This window comes from Strongylocentrotus purpuratus, unplaced genomic scaffold (genome assembly GCF_000002235.5).
Source record: "Strongylocentrotus purpuratus isolate Spur 01 unplaced genomic scaffold, Spur_5.0 spur5_scaffold_12, whole genome shotgun sequence".
Classification (NCBI taxonomy): domain Eukaryota; kingdom Metazoa; phylum Echinodermata; class Echinoidea; order Camarodonta; family Strongylocentrotidae; genus Strongylocentrotus; species Strongylocentrotus purpuratus.
This window is the reverse complement of record NW_022145597.1, coordinates 5,502,314-5,524,878: the sequence shown is the minus strand read 5'-3', so window position 1 is coordinate 5,524,878 and position 22,565 is coordinate 5,502,314. Positions and strand designations below refer to the sequence as shown.

The 22,565-nt window shown below is 35.2% G+C and overlaps 1 protein-coding gene across 3 annotated transcripts in view; it reads right to left on the bottom strand.

The window, feature by feature from the left end:
• The window catches only part of LOC587438 (filamin-A), a 48,964-nt gene that overhangs the window by 12,772 nt on the left and 13,627 nt on the right, over positions 1-22,565 (bottom strand). The window contains exons 1-4 of one of the 3 annotated variants that reach the window (XM_030981662.1): positions 13,014-13,437; positions 7,266-7,793; positions 2,858-3,135; positions 258-416 (exon numbers count right to left, since the gene is read on the bottom strand). In XM_030981662.1, the coding sequence (XP_030837522.1) occupies positions 258-416; positions 2,858-3,135; positions 7,266-7,698 (870 nt within the window). In that variant the 5' untranslated portion in view covers positions 7,699-7,793; positions 13,014-13,437. Of the gene's footprint in view, positions 1-257; positions 417-2,857; positions 3,136-7,265; positions 7,794-13,013; positions 13,438-22,565 lie in introns of those variants that run through there. The other 2 variants (XM_030981663.1, XM_030981661.1) reach the window with 2 other exon arrangements.

The window sequence follows — 22,565 nt, the reverse complement described above, 5'->3', positions numbered from 1 at the left end:
CTATATAGACTGGGGTGGGGGAGTGATCAGTGCCGGGGGGGGGGGAGATAAGATTTTACCTTGTGCATGCCTCCATCAAGGGGAGTGACCTGTATGGACTGGGGGGGGGGGGGTTAAGACCTTAACTTGTGCATGCCTGCATCAATGAAGTGACCAGTATGGACTGGGGTGGGGGTGGGGGAGTGATCAGTATGGATGCGGGAGGAGGTGGAGGGGGAGGAGGGAGGAGGAGAAGGAGGAGGGGGAGTAGATCTTACCTTATGCATGCCTCCATCAAGGGGAGTGAACTGTACTTCCACCAGCTCAGTACTAAGAGCTTTAAGACTGATCGGGACGGGGCTACCAGGAGACTCAATCTGAGCTGAGATGTCTTCCACCGAGACCTGCTGATCCAATACTCTCACATGTATGGTCACCTGATAAATCAAATCGAATCAAATCAAATCAATTTATTGAAATAGAATCCTTAAAACAAAAGGATCAAAACAAAAGATTAAATTGCATTGTACACCTGCCACCTGGGTCCTGTTGCACAAAACTTACCACTGACCTTTAACTATTCCATCAATGTTGACTACTATGGTAACATCACTCAACCGCCAAATCAAGGTACCCATGGAAGTGTTAAGCACATGGTGTCAGGCCTACTCACCTTGATTTCCTTATAGTTCTACCTTCTTTACTCTGCTATTCTACATTTTCTACTAAAATTGTTTGGCACATGTCATTTTTTTTGGTAATATTGAACATTCAAGTGTAAATTTCGTTGGGATTCTGTGAGAATTTATTTTCTATCATTACCAGAACTCAAGTTTATCTTAAACTCATATATTAAATTTAACACAGATATAATGCTCTTCTGGCTCGAAACAGATGGAATATAGTTGAAGCTTTCAGTGGTTAAAGAAGAAATACATATACCGTATACACCTGTGTATGAAAAGCAGATGAATGGTTTAAGCATGATTGCTATTCCTTTTCAGTGACTGTATTTACAGCCATATGAAGGCAGACAATTGCTGTTCCAAATATAAATTTATTTGTTCAAAGTTCACTAATGATGCATGACACATTCTGTTCTGGATCAGGTCTTGTTTGACTGATTTCATTGTTTGGAGTTACTGTGATATGCAGAAACAGGTATTGGATATCCTACAGCACCCACATGAACTGTATATTTGGATTAGGTTGCATTATTGTATCAATTATTGCCGCATTATTTCTTATATCAATCACTTAAGACTCAAGAGCTTCATGCTTGCTGCAAGGCGGCCTGCGCCTGATTGTAGGTGGTTCAGCTGAACCCAAGACTTATCAAACCATATGTGGCAGTTAGGTCCAAGAAGACTGCACCAGTCACATGCTTACGGTCAAAGGCTTGCTCAATAGATGATGAGTGAGACAATCAACTTGGTCGATTCATGAAATATATGACATCACACTATACCTTCTTTTACATTTATGTCACATTTCTATTCAATTGAAACCAAGACCACTCTAACTTCAGGGACTATTTAACATTCAAACTACATATCTAAGAAGCATAACCAAGAATGCAAATTTGAATGACATGAAGAAAAAAAATCAAAGATAATAAAAGTAAGCTTCATGCTACATTCTTACATGTCTTTCCCAAGCAAACAGTGTAAGGCTTAGAAAAGAAGGTAACAAATCTTGACAGCTAAATAATAGACGTTTAGCCTTAAATTTTCCATTTGTTTTTCAATATTTAAGAATCAATTCCAAAGTTAACCGCAATTAAGAAAAGACTTTTAATAAAGTTAAATTCCTTTCCAAAGTATCCATTACTCTATAAAAGAAGTGTTGACCTTGCATCTGTGACTATTTGCACTGTACCTGTTATTATGATACATGATTAATCAACCATGTACCTGCATTCCTCTCCCAGGCCACAACACATGATATCGAGTGTTTAGTGACACAAAGAAGTAACTCCATATTTTGCCAAAATTAGTATTTGATATCAAAATGGGCTTTCCAGGAAATACAAAGACTTAACTCCACCCAACACCCCATTGAAGTCAATGGCTAGTGAAACATAGACTTAACTCCTTAAGGCCCAAGTGCTCAGTGACACATAAACCACTTTTTTCAAAATAGAGTTACGTCTTTGCGTCACTGACCCCTCGATATATACAATTACAGAATTGAACACAATTCAACACCTGGTAGGATTGTTCATTCATGCTCACAGAGATAGAGAAACATTCTACTTTGAGCTGTGTGCAACAGGTCACAAGAAAATACAGTAGTGCTCTCTGGACGTGGTATTCAACATTTCTCTGGCTGTGGAAATTTTTTATAGAAAGTCTTCAGAATGCCAAGAAAATCAATATCAAACAAACATTGAGTTAAATATAATTATTACAAAAAATAGTAAGTGGTAATGGTGTTTCATTTCCAAGTGTGCATCACTAGGAATACAATGAAATACATATAGTGTATGAGGAGGTTTATCTTTTCAGGCACCAGGGAATATCCATTTGCCTGAAAATTTGTAATATGTTATTTTTCCAAACAGTTCATATGCACAGTTCAACTGCTTTAGTAATTTAATAACCTTTTCATTTTTACAAAACACCAATATGCCTTAATTTGGTTCGCAGTACTTTTAATTTGAAAATCAGCATGATCTGTTTCATTTCTCTGGGCTAGATATATTAGAATAATGAAAAAGGGTGAGTGAAAGGTCAACTTTAGACCTGATGAAAAGGCTCAAGAGAAACTGCTTAAATGAACATAATAGATCTTCAAAACTTAAAAAAATAATTGGTATGGATTTCTTATTGTTAATATTGATGTATAAAGGGATAATGATGAGAGATGCCATACATACCGGTACTTCTGTATTAGCTTCATGAACTTCTCCATTAGGATTAGTATCCAGACCAGTACATCTACTGAGATCAATCTTACAACACAATCCCCAATCTGTTGTCTTCTGAGATGCGTATGTCTCAGCTCCAAAGCTAGTCTTAAAGGTTTCTGAGACGGGTTTAGCCCGGTGGAACCCAGCAGCGTAGGCCATCACGTTCAGTTCATCCACAGAAGGTTGACTCAGTTCAGTCGCTGTCAATGTGGGATCAACATTCAGTTTACGACCCGCTTCGATTCCTGCAAGAAATCATTGAAAATCTGCCTTACGACATCTTGAACTTGATGCGAGTACTAGTGGTAGGAGTAGTAAAGTATGCTACAATACATCTTGCCTGATGCCACAAGTCAATCGTTTTGTTTCGTAAAGCAAGTTTACTGGAAATTAAAAACAGGTTGACAATTTTTTTGGAATAATTCTGAGCAAGTGTTGACTGACTTTTTTTTCAATTACAAGATCAAGCAAGCAATCTTTATTTACTGGGTGCAAGCTAACAAATTCTTTACCACAATTGAAACTTCTCCCAGGAAACTTCTCCTTGACATTAAAGCTACTGTCCTAATGGCTGACTAATAAATATTAAAGTCAGAATGAATCAGGAGAGCTGAGGTATTTGTTTCCAGTTCATCGCGACTGAGCAATTGACCAATGGCCTGGTGGTAGAGTCGCTGACCAGCAACGGTAGATTGCAGGTTCTAATCCCGCTGGTTCCAAGATTTTTAATGACTCGTTTTCAATTACAAGATCGAGCATGCGATCTTTATTTTCTTGGTGCACGCCAAAAATTTCTTTACCCCCCCCCCCCCCCAAAAAAAAAAATCTGAGCAAGTGAATTTGTTTTGTTGTTTGTTTTTAGAGCAAGTTTGTTCCTGTTAATTAGTAGTAATAGTAGATGTACATTCATATTAGTATAATATACAAATATACGAAGCTGTGAGAAAGAATAGTGGAAATTATTTATCTGAGGAAGGACTGGCAAAGTACTATTTTTTCTGAGGGGCAAAGCCTCGAGGAAGAAATAGTAACTATTGCAGTCCCTCCGAAGATATATAATTTCCACTATTCTTACAAACTAAATGCTTGGTATATTTGTTTTATATCACTTCGTTACGATCCGAACGTTTGATTAATGATTGGCTGGCATTATGATTTTTAACTTTATTCTTATGACACCCACATTGGGCCGGCGGTATTGGAGAAGTTTATAATCAGTTTGAATTTGTCAATTTAACCTGCGCACAATTATATTAACGCGCATTTAATGAGATGCGCTAATTGCGCATTATTTTTGACTGAACATGATGTGACGTCACAATGCTTTTCTATCTGAAAATCTCATAGAGCACGCGCAGTTCTGCCCATGAAAAAATAGTGGAAAATATTCGGAGCTCTGACAGAGATTTGTTTCAAATAGTGAAATTATATTTTATCACGTGACCACCAATTGACCAATCATGTATTTAGAAAACTCATGAATATTCATATTAGTATAATTAGTTATATTAGTAGGAGTAGAAATAGTAGTAGTAGTAGTAGTCATCGAAGTAGTAGAATTGGTAGTCCATATATTGGAAGGAGAAAAAGATAAAAAATCACAAGTACAATTATGAATGATAAACATTAATTAATATCTCAGAAAAATGTTCTTCGTAAGATGATGATTAGGAGTAAAAAATTAAAAAGTTCTACATGGGATTGAATGATGAATATTAGAACTGGCATAAATCATGATAAAACGGAGCAAAGATGGTTCGTCATTATATAATGAAATCATATGATTAGTATCCATAACCACAGATCAAGCAAGAAAAAAACATGGGTTATCTGTAGCCTTTATGTCAATATCCATCTTTAAATCAAGTTTTATGTGAAGGTATTCTATTCCCTATTTTGTACATCTAGATTGCAAATCACAGGATTAATAACACTTCATGTGATATGCTTGCAGGCAATACACCATGACACACCTTTGTAATCCTTTAAGATTCAGCATTCTAGTATCTGTAGCCTTGAATGTTCCATCTTGTATACAATTTTGATGTAAAACGTATTCTATTCCCTTGATTGTATAACTAGATTGCAAATCACAGGAAAAATTAATATTTCATAGTTCACCAAACACACATGTAGGGGAAGGGATAGCATTTAATGTAATATGCCTGCAGGTAATACAAACATAACACACCCTTGACTTCCATTGTCTTCATAGTGATTCAGCATTCATACCACTCCTTCCTTAACAAAATACCCCAACATTCCTCCAATCATTTTTTTTTCTTTAGGACTTGGACAAATATTTTTACTTTGAAGGTAGCTGTATTGTTAACTCTGATAATGACCATCGGGCCACTGAAAGATATTGCATTGGATGTAATTCAATAACCAAAGGGCCTTGGGCTAAACAGCAGTTCTCGAGTTCAATTGGTGGTTTTAACCCTTTTGGCAATGACCTTTTTAATACTGGCTCTTGATTTATGTATTCCTGCATGGAATATGAACTTCAAGAAGCCTTGAGTCGATGTTCTTTGAGGTTTCAATTGAAGCCTCGGGTGTGTCGTCAAGGTTCTAGCTTATCCTTTGTACAGTCATGTAGTACAATTGATGAATGTTAATCAACTGTGTGATGGAATGTTGTAATATGTTTGCAGCCATTATAAAAAGAAAATAATATTATCTCTTCACAGTCAGAAGGACATTAACTATGTGCGAAAGTAAACGATTTAACACCTTTTGGCATTAAACAGAAAATTTATCTCCTGACACAGGAAACTGTTATTGGTTGGGGTTATAATAGCACTAGTTCAGGCTTCTAACAACCTTACATTTTAGTAGGCAAGGAGTGGAGCAAAGCTTGCCAACTAAATTTTAAGGTTGGTAGAAACTAGAAAGCCCATAAAACATGTTTGCTTTATCTCTTTTCTCTATTAGATGAAGAGACTTTGTATAGGTGCGATCAAGTAAATATTGCTCAGTGATTTCAATTCAATGGTTGAGTGCTTGCCTGTGAACCTATTGCCCATATATTTGTTCTTGGGTGAAACCATTTCTGAATTATTTACTCAAAACATTTGAACGGTTTACAGCTGATTTGAGCAAAATCAAATTTTCAAACAATCAGTCTTTCTCTCTCTCTCTGTCAGTATTCTCATGTTTTGTTTGTATAGATACATTGCATAAATGTTATCAAGGTTCAATATTAAATAGCAGTAACAAATCAAACATGAGTGGGGTTTTTTTTACTTGCAAAATCTACAAGAAAAATTGTTTTTTTAAATTAAAATTAAAACCATCAAATTTTACTTTCTTTTTGTCAAAGTTTTGAATGTTGCATCTGTTTTGTATTAATAAGAAGGAACAAATCTATTTGTCTTCTTTTAATCATATTTGTTACATTGTTTTACTTCAATTTGCGAGAAGATATTAGTTGTTAAAATGGAACTTTGAGATCAAACATGCCTGCTGATATATGTTGTGTAAGAAGTACCCGGTAGTAGATCTTTACAAGTTTACATCTACATGTTTCATTAAAGCAACTTCTGTTCTATATATTTTTACATGTATTCATTGCTTAAAACAAATGATCTTTTTACTTTTGTTAAAAATATCAAAGTGAGAGTAATAAGAATTACTCATATAGCTTTCCTAATCTTTTCAAAAACAAATTATTGAAAAGGCATTAAATCGGAAAGCCACAACTGAGAGTAGTTCTACAAATTATATCAGCTTATACTTTACACCATGAAATGTTAGTTCACAGAATTATTACAGAACATCATTTCAAATATTACAAAGATATTATGGGGGGGGGGTATGATTTAAACATAATATGGTTGTGAGGCATGTCTTTCTGGTATATGAATGTTACTCATTTCACTTTCTTTTAATGAGGCAGTGTATTTGAACTGGAAAAAAACAATTCTGGAAATTCAGATGTTTCTATAGTTACAAGATATATTTAACTTTATCTCACTATATTATGATAGTAAAGATTGGAAGGAGAGTTATGAGAGTGGCTGTAAAGCTGTAAGAAAAAGTTGATAGCACCAAAACCATTGATATGATGATTAGTAAATATGCCTTTCTTGTATAGCACATATCACATTATGATATAACGTCTCTATGCGCTTCCAAAGGACTTTGGATATTAGCAGCCAATCTGTCTTCATACCTAAATTCTAAAAAGAGAAGGATAACTGCATCCTAGTTGGTATTAAAATGAGAAATATGAGAAATATTAGTATTCCAAATTCAAACCAAAATCAAGTAATATGAGGGAGAAAGAGATATATGTTAGTAAAGAAAGAAAATGCAAAGGTAAAATAATTTAAGTTAGTCCTTGTTTAGTAAAATGTCATCAGGGGTAAAATACCATTGGAGTGATGATGTTTGCCATTCCAGGTCTGATATCTTCTTGAGGTCTCCTGGGTTACATAGTTGTTATTTACATGGTTGCCAGGGTAGCTGTTTTGATGACTATAGTTATTATGGCTGCTGTGAACACTTCCGTTGTTGCTATGGATACTGCTTCCATCTCCTCCTCCTCCTGCTCGTCGCCCTTCGTCTTGAACAGCTTGTCCTACAACGTGGTTTTGTGTCCCGTATTGTTTGTTTCCATAGCGACTGCTACTGTTGCTGCTGTAACTGCTACTACTACTGCTGCTCCTCTTTTGGGGTACGGTGTAGTACCCATCTACGGTGGAGTTGGTATTGTATCCATCGTCGGGCGTGGCGTAAAGCACATCTCCTCCTGTTGTGTTGTATGTGTATGCATTGCGCATACTGGACTCCTTAATGTGATTCATTCTAATTTCTAGTAGTGTTTATAAACCTATTTCACTCGCAACGTTGGGAATACCACCTTGTTGTTTCTCTCTCTCAGTACACCTTGCCTGTAAATCTAGATGATTAAGGAAGGGGAAAAATATACATATAATGATAATAATACCAATGATAATAGTGAAACTTAGATAATAATAATCTGGTGATACATTAAATATTATATACCTCATACATAGATTCTTATTCACTAATTGGTCAAAACTATTTCACATGACAAGAACCATCTCAATCTATCATTGTGTCAGAGGGTTTGCCACGGCCGGGGGGGGGGGGGGGGATAGAAGGGCCGGTATAAACACCACCTTGGGAGTGATAATTCCCACCATCATCCTCATGAGCAGCCAATATTTGTATACCATGTGACACGTGTGCATCATTTTCACTCTCTGCGGAGTAAGAGAGCTAGAAGGACATAAACCCTGTATTAGAGTACAGCTGTATATGAGTTTACATCCTTCCAGACCTTAGCATATGGTACAATCCCTACAATCACTATAACACTGTTATGCACAGTTTTGGTATATATGATAATGGCATCTTACTGGGTACAAAATTATCTCTCGGGTATTGAGCGGCAATGTGGATTATTTGCACATTGATTGACATCAGTAGATTACACATGCTATGGGTCTTAGTATTTTCTACTTAGTATAAAATCAAGAGTGATGAAGAGATATATCAGGTATGCTGTCATTAATTCCAACTTCCCTATATTCTGTACAAAAATTACATCTCACAGACTCCTTTCTGTAAAAGCCCATTCAGACCATAAATTTATACGAAACTCGTACTGTTGCATAAAGAATCACCGTATAGCAAAATGAGCGTCCAGACTAGAAATCAACATCGTATATAGAAACAAATTTTGAAGAGGTCGACTCAAATGACCACTTATGATAAGCCCCGCCCATTTATATGATTTTCATACTATACGACATTCAGACCAGGGCCGGACCTTAATTCTTTTATCGAGTTTGAACTTGTTCAGAATTATGCTCAAACATATGTTGCGTTATACAATGTTCCGACTAGAAAAATATAATTACCTATAGAGCTAGATACAATTCTTGTATAGCTGAATAGACAATGTTCATAATGTTACCAAATATACTGAAGTGCCTTGATACAAGTGATTTCATACACCTGTTATGAATACCGGAGGTAATTGTATTTCAATAGTCAAAATACAAATTGCTTTTGCAATGTATTACCTATTGTTACGCAGGCAGGCATAATGTTTGTTGTTCCTATATATAGCAACATCAAATGTGTGCGATTTGATTTCTGACTATATTTATTCCTAACGGGTTCATGAAAAAAAATTGTATCGAGGCACGTAAGTATAAATTTGGTTGCATTACGAACGTGGCCTATTCTGTTAGTATGAATGCAGGGTAAATCACCTTAAGATTTCCCCTGCAGACAAACCAATAATACTCTAATCATGATAATCCATTTATTAATCACACATGATAAAGACCTTGGATCAACGTGTGTGGCAGTTGAACTTTGTATGCCAACTTTAGAATGCAGTGGCAAAACACATGACATCATACCTTTTTTTCAAATAGAGATGATTTGAAATGAACTAGTTTACCCTATTATTGAATATCTCTTTCAAACTGAAATGAGGTAAGAGATTATACAAATATACACTGCCAAGTTAAACATGTATGGGTGCAGAGGTGATTGTGATGGTACTTTTTTACAAGGGGCACAGCCACAAATGGAAATTACACTATTATGCACTTTTACAACATCCTACATGTAAATACCATTCTGAAAAATCATACAATTTTTGGACCTCCATTTGCACTACTGAAAAAAACCCATAAATAACCAGACGGTGCTTGCTCATAATGGTTTATTGGTGAGTAAAAAGGAGGAAAGGTGTGGCATAAAACCTGACTTTATGAAGTGAATGTAGGTTAAAACCTTTCAGATTAACCCATTTTGGTACAAAACATTCATAGGTGTACTATAGTCAGGTACATTGAACTATATGAACCGCATTGAGGCTCTAACATAAAGCTCTATGAATTGTAGTCTCACATTAATCACTTGGGATTAAACTAATTGTTTTAACTTCAATTACATTTTCAATTTTCTCCTTCCACAATACAATAAAACTGACAATAAGAACATCCAAAACAACCTTTAACATAGCAATGCAGTGAAGGCATAGAGAAATTCAACAACAATAAAAGGTGTAGGGTAGTACAAAATCACAATACTGTAGATAGAAATAATAAAAACAACATGTCAAAGTGTGGGGGACAAACAAAGGCCAAAGGCCTATCACAGGCTTGTCCCCATAAATATATAATGTATAATAATATACTTAGAATTACCAATAGTTAAGACACATGCACACACAGCAAAAACTAGTTTTAGTAATATCTGCTGGTCAGTCTTTCTTGAACTCTCTTCTCTGCCTTTCGGCATAACTTCATCTCTTTTCATTGATCATCAATAGATCTTCTATCATTACCCTAGTTCCAACCCCATTTCATTTTAAGCTTGTTCTATTACAAGTAGGCTTTTACTTTTAATTCAATAAAGATATTCCCTCCTGGTATAGCATGTATTTGATTGTGATGTAATACCTCTTTGCTCTTTTGAAAAGCTTGAAGAACCATTCCTAGTGCACAATGCATTTCAAGGAATAATCCCTACCAGGTACCCTCTTATTTTTTTTAGTGTAGCAATTCCGCAGATTAAAGTGTTGCCAAAGAAAATGTTAGTGAAGTGGCAGGTACTCATGAAATGTTTACTTCCTAATTTCCTAATGCGATCTAGATTTGATTCCCAAATGATATGCAATATTGCATCTGATGATTTCAAATGAAATGTATACACGGGGAGAGGGCAAGGTATAAACATGTGAGTATATAGGAGGTTCTATTTCATTAGAAAGTGCCCTAATTCATGCCCCTGTTTGAACTACTCTGCACCCCTGATAATGAAAATGTAGAACTATTACGTATCAAGAAAGAAAAATTGCCATATCCCTCTTCATGTAAACTAATTGGGCCTAAATATCAGCTGTGATCTTCTAACAGCCATGGTAGGTTTACTTGACAATTTGGCATCCATCTCTATATTTAAAGAAAGACAAAGTTTGTATGGAATGGTGAAAATATGCCAATTTTTAAAAAAAAAAATTGCGGGGGGGGGGGGGTTGTTCCTACACAATATGCTTACACACATATAAAGAATAATTCCATATTACGGTATTGAAACCTCACTCTTAAAAATAAGTAATATGAATTACATAACTATAAATATAAGTACTTTCTTTCTTGTAATGACATTGTGTAAAAAGAATTGGTCTCTTGCTTGATTAGGTATCTTATTAAAGTGAAATGCAGTACCACCAAAAGATGCTTGTGTAGTGTAAAAAGGTGTAAATATTTAAAATCAGCAAGAGCCGACTTTAAGGTCTGAAAAGTAGACTACACAAACACGAGCAAGTTAATGAATGAGCTATGTCTGGAGCTGTAGACTAATTTATGCAATCTGTGTTTGCTTTGTATTGTGGGAATACAGTAAAGTATGAAGGTCGCTGGGTTGGGCGTTATTTATATCATCTTTAACAATCATTTCTGTATCTGTGGGTAGTTTGTTTTCATTTGTTTCCCAGTTGTTGTGTTATCTTTTCTACTGGTTTTCACCACAATCTGTACTGGTTTTCACTACAATTGGCTAGAATTGTCATTTAGACTTTGCTACAGAGCTACAAGTTGATGAAACATGTTTTTTAAATCAATAGTATGCAATAGTATGCATTAGTAATATACATATATATACACACATATAATACAAAAATACAAGAAATAATGATGCTCTGTACACAAAGAAATTATTTCTTGTGTTGTTGTGTATTTTCTCAAACTCTGAGCAGAAATCTAGACTTCCTTCTCCAATTTATCAAATATACACATTTTAAATTTGTAATAGAATTATTTTGTTCCCCCACAAACTTAGATGGTTTGCAATTTGTGAAGTATAATTTTGTCAATTGAAAGAGAAAAAAACATGTTCCCCTTTTACAGACAAACATTGTTTAAGGTAAAGACCAGTATTGGAAACGCGCCAATTTCAAAAAATGAAATGGAAGCTCTCATTACCAATCATGTGAAAGAATATGTTTTGACTAATACATGATGATAAAAAATTTGCCGGGAAACCACCTTCTAATTCATATATTTGGTAAATTTGTTTCTCTCATGGTCTGTGAGAGATATAGGGTAGTCCCATATACATCTTTCTGTGTATAGTGCTTGTAACTTTACGAAGAATGGGCCATTTTTCTTATCATTTTGATGATTCCAGAACCTTGCAGATGCTAGATGCTAGATGATCAACCTTTTCTGATCGATTCCACAACATTTCTTTCACAATGCAATTGCATGACCATAACTGGTCTTTACCTTTAAGTTAGTAAAAAAATCAGGAGAAAATGTATTTTTACATGGCTACCTTAAGGCCCAGATAATAATAATAATTACAATAGTTCGTTCTTATATAGCACTTTTCAGGACCGCAGGACCGGCTCTTTAAGTGCTTTACAGATTATATATTATTACACATGACAATTATACACATGGCAAATCAACAAGATTTAAACTTCTCATTTTAAGGAAGGAGGAGAAGGGATTGATAAAATATTAAATCAAGAAAAGAGACTATATTCTACCAGTATTTATATGAGACCCATTCACCGTACTCTAATTTGTCTGCAGTACAGATTTACAGAAATTGTTTATACATGATCTCCTTCCATTCAGGTGTGTGTTAATTAGTCTAGAGCCCCTATATATTCGCTATTCAAAATGACACAATAGCACAAAGGTCCTGTATACTCTAAAGGCTTATACTTTCATAGTGTCAATAGAGGCCATTTGGTGAATGGGTGTTATATAAATACTTGTAGAACAGTCTCTTTATTTATTTAAATCACTCGATCTCTTCTCCCCATCCTTAAATTGAGATGTTTACATTGATACATTGATACATTTTGCAATGACACAGACCGTGACTCTCTGTTTATGAATGCACATGTAAGACTTTCTAGAGCTACCAAGTTTAATGTCACAAAACATTGATTGCAATTTACAGGGGCTATCAAATTATGAGACAATCATGAAGGCATGCAAGAACATGACATCATCTGTTCAGATGCAGATGGGCGTTAACTCTTGTGTTAAAGTACATGAGACAACGCCCCTCTGCCTCCAAACACTGAGCGACATGTAGAGTCAAGTTTAATACTAACCTGTATCTCTAAGTATATTATCCAATTTACCTCATCTTTATTATCTCCTTTATTCTCTTCCCCTTCTCATAATCTTGATATTCTCTTTCTGGATCTGAAGAGATCACTTCCTAAAAGGCACACAAACCTCAAATCTCAGAATGACACTTTCCAGTTTACAAGTTGTTCAGGTGTAAATCCACTGTTACAAACTTTCCAAGTTCACAAAACACAGATAAGATAACAGAGAAGTTTTCCAAATCTATGACACATATATCTCTCCCGTTCACCACGAGATATCTGTCTATATCTTCTTCATAGAAAATAGAAGGCAGTTGTATTTTTCACTTTGGTAAACATAACTTGATGGCCCATGAAGAGTGAGCATATAAGCTCCTATGTGTATGACTTGCAGGCTCTCACTGCTAGTGCTAGCTCTCTGTGTGCCCTAGCAAAACATTTCTTTTCTTCCAACCTGACCCACGAATTCAATAGCCCTGCCTCCAGAACAGGTAGTTCTGTGACAAATACCTCTTTTTTCTCCCCTTCTATTGTCAACAAAACTCTTTCAGGCATAACAGTGAGGTATGTCAGTGCGTCAAAGCGAAGAAAGGATGGCAAAAGAGGGTTGGTTTTTCTCTCTCTCTCTCTTTGTAAAGAATTAAGTTTTAACAGAAAATATCCACTTTGCTTCAGGAGATAAATGGCTGATTGTCCATATTAACCAGGGTCAACCTGTAGCCTAGTATCTGGCTTAGCTTTAATAGCTATCTGGTTTAGCTTTTATCGCTATCTGGTTTGCTCTGAAACATTTGCTTTATCCAATTACTCATATTCCTGCTCCTGTACTTTGGTCAAAATACTAGTTCTCGTCACAGAGAACATGAAATTGCAAAAAGTTACGCTCACAATGCAAATCCTAAAGGAGAAATCAAACCCTAATTGTAAACTACCAGTACTGTAAAAGAAAGCAGAACAATCAGAGAAGGAGACTGGTGAAAGTTTGAACGAAATCTATAAAAAGTTATGAATCTTTAAAGTTGTAATTACTAAACGTATGGGCACTTAAAATTGGCTGAATCGGTAATGTCACTATGACAAAGTGCCAGACAAACTGAGTTAAATGCTGTTTTTCGTAAGTCTATGATTAGAGAGTTTCTTTTCTGTGTAGAGAACCTTTAATAATATGAAAAAAAGCTAGTAGCCATGATTTCACCTTGGTGGTGAAGGATTGTTGCTTTTCCAAGGTGATTATTTCCAGACCATCAATATACGTGTCCATACTCTAGTCTACACAATTACATCCATTTGTATTGATAGATTTCAGCACACTTCAAGTAATCTGAATAGATTAAATACTTCATTTTATTTCATCTTTATTCATCCATGGTAATACATAGAAATTATGTTCCCATTAGCTTTGTTACAAGGTACAATAATATATATATATATATGTTTGGCAAAGGCCTTTTTTGTGCACAGTATCATTTTGGACATAATTCAAGTTCAAGTTCAAGTTCAAGTTTTATTTATCTTTCTTTCATAACACACTTTACAAATATGACATGAATATAACAAGTTAGCAGAATATGGCGTTACAATAGAAAGATGAGGTAACCTTGGTTGAAAGCAAGGCATATTAGTTGAAACATGGAGTTTATCCATGGTTGAAATCATGTTTATCACAACAAGCTGTAAGAGGTGACTTCACTTCACTTTCTTAGGCATTATGTAGAAGTAGGTCTACAGAAATAATGAAAGAAAAAACATTCTGGTTATGTTCCAACATCATTGTGAAACATCATTGTGAAATTTACGTTTTTTTAAATGGCATTTAATGGTATAATTGAGAGAGAAAAAGGTATAATCGATACTTCAATGGCTATAAACACTACTGATAATACATGACCAAATCGTGCCTCTGAATGCCCTCCTAATATATGTATCTCTCTATAAATATCTAGATTTCCAAGAGGTCTGTAATACAATTATCTAAAAACAGTATTTGTTAAGTGAGGAGAGACCCTCTTGTGAATAATGCTCAGTATTGGTAGAGATTGGCCCTTTATGATATAATGTTGAAGTTAAGAGTTAGATTGTGACATATACATTAGACAGAGAATAAATATATAAAGTAAATAGCTTAATTCCAATGGAGATCAATTCAACTTACAATTGAACATGCAAACTCTGAAGAAACCATTGATTAATTCAACTTGCATGCAAAGAGCTCTGAGGTTATACATATATTTCACAAAATAATCCACATTATAGTCCTTCTCACCCCCTATCTCTCTGTCTATCTCTCTCTCTCTCTCTTGCTCTTTCTTTCTCTCTCATATTTCCTTCTCACCCCTATCTCTCTCCATCTCTCTCTCTTGCTCTTTCTTTCTCTTCTACAATCTCCCACACTATCTGTCTCTGTCTCTCTCTCTCTCACTCCGTCTCTCTCTCTCTCTCTCTCTCTCTCTACATATATATGTCTTTCCCCTCCTCATCTTTTGTTTGTTCTGTTTTGTTTTGTTTTGTTTTTTCTTTCTTTTTTTCTCAACCACTGTTGTCCTGGGATTCTCCAAGGTTCAAGTGACATATAATGGATCAGAGCTGACAACAGGCCATGAAACTCATGTGACAATAAGTTCACTAGACAGAAGACTGTGCCTTACTTGCAGTCTTAGCCGTGCCTACTCTTCTTTTCCTACATGTGTCTACCCGTCTTTATTCAAATCGATCATCCTTTTCATTTTGCAAAACCTGATTTAAAAAAAAGAAAAAGAAAAGAAGATCATGAAATGAAATTTGAGTCTGCCTCAAAAGGAAACAAAAAGTCTTCAAGATTGTTTGTTTGACTAAACTGAAGTAAGTTTTAATTTCATAGGTGCTATAAGCAAGCCATGTTTCCCCCATGGAGAAAGAATTGTCTTCAAAATGAAACTAGATCATATGTGACCTATGGAATATCTGCACGTAGTATATATCTTTTATGGATATTTACCAAAGATATATCTGGGAATTTACCAGTCTGGATTAAGAAGAAACGAGGGGCGACGAATGTTGACATTAAAAAGGTGTATACCTGTAGCTCATGCGAAACGAAAGATCAAGGGCCAATAATGATTACTCCATGTTATGCACATACATGTATGTTCCACTGGTCCGTCATATCTATTATTTCCATATTCTGTGCTGTCAATTAGGACCAGGGCTGGTACATATTCAAATTGTATGCATACTTTTTAAACAAAGGCTGTTCTTGACAACCTGAGAGCTTGCCCAGACTTGCCCGACGTAGCAACAATTGAGATATGTAGACTACATTCCGAGTATTGTAGTTCATTCATTAATAACAGGTTAATGGAGTTACTCGTCACTAGGTCCCCAGAAAACAAACATCCATCAATTTGGAGATGTTTGTAAACTTGTCTATTAAATACCTGGATAAAGTTTACAGTATATTTGGTATTTAGCCTAAGTAAAAGCTTATATATGATCACATTCAAGTTTTGTACCTTAGCAGGTTTATTGTAAGCCACAATACTTACTGATGACTGTTGTGACATCACTTAACCAAGTCAAAATCATGCACATTTATGCATGCCAATATAATTTGCTTGTTTGCATCGTATAATGACCCGTGTATTATGGGAACCCCTGCCATCCAATAAGGACTTCCAACTAACTGGCTTAAGATTGCCAGCTAGCGTTCTTTGACTTGGGTTAATATAATTTTCCTTAATTTCAACTGAATACCAAAGCTTGCTAAGTATTCTGTTTAAGTTTATTATCAAGGGAAATCCAACCTTGATAGCAATCTACTCTGGAGGAAAGCAGATAAATCAGAGAAGTAGACTGGTGAAAGTTTGAATGGAATCAAGCAGAAATTGAGATAGTTAAAATATTTGAAAGTTGCAATCACTATAGGTATGGCTCTTCATATTGGTTTAATTGGTAACGTCTCTGCTGTGTAGTGGTAGACTACTTTCCCATTTGTTCCAACACACAAAATGACTACAAATTTCAATTTAAAAACAAAAGTCTATGACTCTGGATGGTCTTTTCTTTTTAGAGGACCTGTAATAATATACTCTCCATAATACCTTTTGAGTACCGGTAGTGCTTGAAATGTGAAGGGAATTGAGATAAAAACAGAAATTACTGATGTTTGTTTACATAACAAAAGGGAGAGTTATCCGCCACTTCATCACAATCCACTGACAAAATTTCAAATTTGAGATTTCCATATCTGTTGTGATCTTATATTTCAAACATTCATAACTTTCTTATTATTGGTCCAATTTACTTCAAAATTTACTTCAAAATTTCATTATTCCATTCTTCTGATTTTTCTGCTTCTATTAAAATCAACTCTATATCAGGGTGGACTTTTCCTCTAAATGAAATTGGATTTATCCCTGATAAAGAGTACTTATATTACAAATTTACCCTTGTTAGTTTTATCAGTTTTTACAAATTTACATTTTAGACTAGATCGACACAATCCCTGTGAAAATGTAAAGAAAGCTCTTCAGTGGAAATTGATTAATTGGGGATTTGCCTGATAGCATAGGGTTAATTGTCACTCTTCACTCCTAAATATATTTTCAATGGGCTTACTTCGAATCATTTCAACCTTTTGTGAAACAAAAACGGAAGGTTATGTGAAGCTGCTGCTTTAAGGTGCAATCTTTGGTAGATTTGTCATAGGGATTTCACAAAGTGTCAGGCAAATGAGACCAGACCGTTTGTAGATGAAAGGGGTTTATTTCATAAACTTTACCCCCACATTTCGTGAATAAAGGAGCATGTTTTCACAAAAGGTCGGGTAACACGACAATTGATCTTATAGTAGGCTTGCGGTTGCACCATGTGAGAGAGGGGGAGGATTGCTGGGGAGTCCTGATCTTGAAGAAAGAGCTAGAAATGCATCTTCAGGAGAAAGGTGGCAATGTGAGGATTAGATTGATCTTCAAGAAAGAGATAGAAATGGATCTTCAGGAGGAAGATAGCAATGTGAGGATTAGATTGATCTTCAAGAAAGAGATAGAAATGGATCTTCAGGAGGAAGATAGCAATGTGAGGATTAGATTGATCTTGAAGAAAGAGATAGAAATGCATCTTCAGGAGGAAGATAGCAATGTGAGGATTAGATTGATCTTGAAGAAAGAGATAGAAATGCATCTTCAGGAGGAAGATAGCAATGTGAGGATTAGATTGATCTTGAAGAAAGAGATAGAAATGGATCTTCAGGAGGAAGATAGCAATGTGAGGATTAGATTGATCTTGAAGAAAGAGATAGAAATGCATCTTCAGGAGGAAGATAGCAATGTGAGGATTAGATTGATCTTCAAGAAAGAGATAGAAATGGATCTTCAGGAGGAAGATAGCAATGTGAGGATTAGATTGATCTTCAAGAAAGAGATAGAAATGGATCTTCAGGAGGAAGATAGCAATGTGAGGATTAGATTGATCTTCAAGAAAGAGATAGAAATGCATCTTCAGGAGGAAGATAGCAATGTGAGGATTAGATTGATCTTGAAGAAAGAGATAGAAATGGATCTTCAGGAGGAAGATAGCAATGTGAGGATTAGATTGATCTTCAAGAAAGAGATAGAAATGGATCTTCAGGAGGAAGATAGCAATGTGAGGATTAGATTGATCTTCAAGAAAGAGATAGAAATGGATCTTCAGGAGGAAGATAGCAATGTGAGGATTAGATTGATCTTCAAGAAAGAGATAGAAATGGATCTTCAGGAGGAAGATAGCAATGTGAGGATTAGATTGATCTTGAAGAAAGAGATAGAAATGGATCTTCAGGAGGAAGATAGCAATGTGAGGATTAGATTGATCTTCAAGAAAGAGATAGAAATGGATCTTCAGGAGGAAGATAGCAATGTGAGGATTAGATTGATCTTGAAGAAAGAGATAGAAATGCATCTTCAGGAGGAAGATAGCAATGTGAGTATTAGATTGATCTTGAAGAAAGAGATAGAAATGGATCTTCAGGAGGAAGATAGCAATGTGAGGATTAGATTGATCTTGAAGAAAGAGATAGAAATGGATCTTCAGGAGGAAGATAGCAATGTGAGGACTACATTGATCTTGAAGAAAGAGATAGAAATGGATCTTCAGGAGGAAGATAGCAATGTGAGGATTAGATTGATCTTCAAGAAAGAGATAGAAATGGATCTTCAGGAGAAAGATAGGAATGTGAGGATTTGATTGATCTTGAAGAAAGAGATAGAAATGGATCTTCAGGAGGAAGATAGCAATGTGAGGACTACATTGATCTTGAAGAAAGAGATAGAAATGGATCTTCAGGAGGAAGATAGCAATGTGAGGATTAGATTGATCTTGAAGAAAGAGATAGAAATGCATCTTCAGGAGGAAGATAGCAATGTGAGGATTAGATTGATCTTGAAGAAAGAGATAGAAATGGATCTTCAGGAGGAAGATAGCAATGTGAGGACTACATTGATCTTGAAGAAAGAGATAGAAATGGATCTTCAGGAGGAAGATAGCAATGTGAGGATTAGATTGATCTTCAAGAAAGAGATAGAAATGGATCTTCAGGAGAAAGATAGGAATGTGAGGATTTGATTGATCTTGAAGAAAGAGATAGAAATGGATCTTCAGGAGGAAGATAGCAATGTGAGGATTAGATTGATCTTGAAGAAAGAGATAGAAATGGATCTTCAGGAGGAAGATAGCAATGTGAGGACTACATTGATCTTGAAGAAAGAGATAGAAATGGATCTTCAGGAGGAAGATAGCAATGTGAGGACTACATTGATCTTGAAGAAAGAGATAGAAATGGATCTTCAGGAGGAAGATAGCAATGTGAGGATTAATTAGATTGATCTTGAAGAAAGAGATAGAAATGGATCTTCAGAAGGAAGATAGCAATGTGAGGATTAGATTGATCTTGAAGAAAGAGATAGAAATGGATCTTCAGGAGGAAGATAGCAATGTGAGGATTAGATTGATCTTGAAGAAAGAGATAGAAATGGATCTTCAGGAGGAAGATAGCAATGTGAGGATTAGATTGATCTTGAAGAAAGAGATAGAAATGGATCTTCAGGAGGAAGATAGCAATGTGAGGATTAGATTGATCTTGAAGAAAGAGATAGAAATGGATCTTCAGGAGGAAGATAGCAATGTGAGGACTACATTGATCTTGAAGAAAGAGATAGAAATGGATCTTCAGGAGGAAGATAGCAATGTGAGGATTAGATTGATCTTCAAGAAAGAGATAGAAATGGATCTTCAGGAGAAAGATAGGAATGTGAGGATTAGATTGATCTTGAAGAAAGAGATAGAAATGGATCTTCAGGAGGAAGATAGCAATGTGAGGATTAGATTGATCTTGAAGAAAGAGATAGAAATGGATCTTCAGGAGGAAGATAGCAATGTGAGGACTACATTGATCTTGAAGAAAGAGATAGAAATGGATCTTCAGGAGAAAGATAGGAATGTGAGGACTACATTGATCTTACAGTAGGCTTGCGGTGCACCATGTGAGAGAGGGGGAGGATTGGGGAGTCCTAATCTTGAAGAAAGAGCTAGAAATGCATCTTCAGGAGGAAGATAGCAAGTACGTTCACACATGTACCCACGCTGTAGGACATCCTACCTTGGAGTGTGTGAAGATGACAGCCTGCCAGTGTCCCAGGCTAGCTATAGTCCAAGGTTGTAGGCATTGTTAACAGGTATCAATAAAGACCATGAATTGCTCTACAGCGTGCTATGGGAACAAACTTGTTAGTTCATTGTGTTGTGGTTTGTATCCTTCACACATCTGAACAAAACCAGGGAAAACATCTCAGGTATGGAGTTCAGAAAACAGTGTCACCCGAATAGTTTTGAAAGTATTCACTATGATGACAACATCAGAAGTAGTAATCATGTACTTCCTTATCTATGTATATGTATTATGAACACAATTAATACAAATAATTGATGATTATCTGCTCTTGATACATTCATTGTTATTCATCATTTTGATCAGGTTCAAATCCCACTGGTTCCAAGATTTGTTCCGACTTGTTTTCAATTAAAAGATCGAGCACGCAATCTTTATCTGCTGGATACAAGCCAAAAAAATATCTTGACAACAATTGAAACTTCTCCAAGGAGGCCTGACAATTAAAATACATTTTGATCTCTTTTCAAATTTCACTGTGCAGGGCAATTCAGCTCAAATTAGATTGTTCACATGAGAGTTACTTCCTCTTGCTTTAATATTTATTTCCTCTATTTGGAAGTAGAAAGTAGAAAGTTATGTACAGCACAGTCATTCATTAAACATATCAGATTAACAAAAACATAGTAGTCTCATGTCGTCTAGCTAGATACTGGATGCCCAAATTGACCAATGTGTGCTGGAAATAGCTTTGTTTTTGTAATCAAAATATTGTTGCTTGAAAATATAGTGTGCTTTCACAAATATGTAAATTCTCAAGGCCGGTGGTCATTTTTGTGTGTGTGTCTCTTGTATCAGCCACAAATTCTTTAAAGACAGATATAAGTATAGGTGACTAAAACATATTGTATACCACAGAGGTTACTTTAAGCTCCTTGATATAACATATTATTGGCCATTAAATATAAGATAATATAATACGCCATTTTCGGTTCAGATTTTTAAAGAAATACAGGTTTTCATTTGCATGTTGTGTCTTGTGATGTATTATGTTCTGTCATGAAATGATTGAATGTCATATTATATATTGTTTTGAAATCAATTACACTATTTCTTTAAAGTTCAAATCATAATTGAGTACCACAGAATTGTTTTTTAGTTGCTACAAAACAATTGTAACACATATTGTGTATTTGTAAATGTTGATGTTATGACAAATAAAACCTTTCAAGATAAAATTAAAAATAAGAAATTTTTAAGTGTAATCAAATTTAATGCACAGATCTTTGTTAAGTGCCTCGCTGCAATTATTTCATCCACCTGTAATGAATAATTGTATTTCAATAGTCAGAATGCAAAATTGTAAACATTATCTTTTGCTAGGTAGGACAAGCCATAATGTTTGTCCTACCTAGCAACAATTAATGTATGCAATTCGCATTCTGACTTTCGAAGTACAAGTATTTGTAACATGGCACTCAACAAAAACTTATGCATTAAATTTTATTACATCATGCAAAATGGTCTATTGATATGTAATGTAAAACAGTCTGCCATTGGTAGAACATCCTTCAAAGTACTGAACAGACTGAGCATCAAATTGTGTGAAATTAACAGCTGTTAGGGTAAATACACAGATTTTTAATTCATAAGCTGTTTGTCTATATAAACAGCTGTACATGTAGATCTAGTTAATCTCCAAATTGATTAAAAATAAATGGTACTCGATCGTAACATGAATGTATTTTCTTTACAATATATCATGCAATACATAAAGTATAAAACATTAAATGATGCCTTTACATCCAGAATTGAGAAGTCAAAGAGTGCCCTCTATGTCAATATACAGACCATTTCTAACTGTATTGGTGTTGTGTAGGGCTACTAATGCTCTGCTGCATTGAAAATGTTATATTTTAATTGAATACATTCAT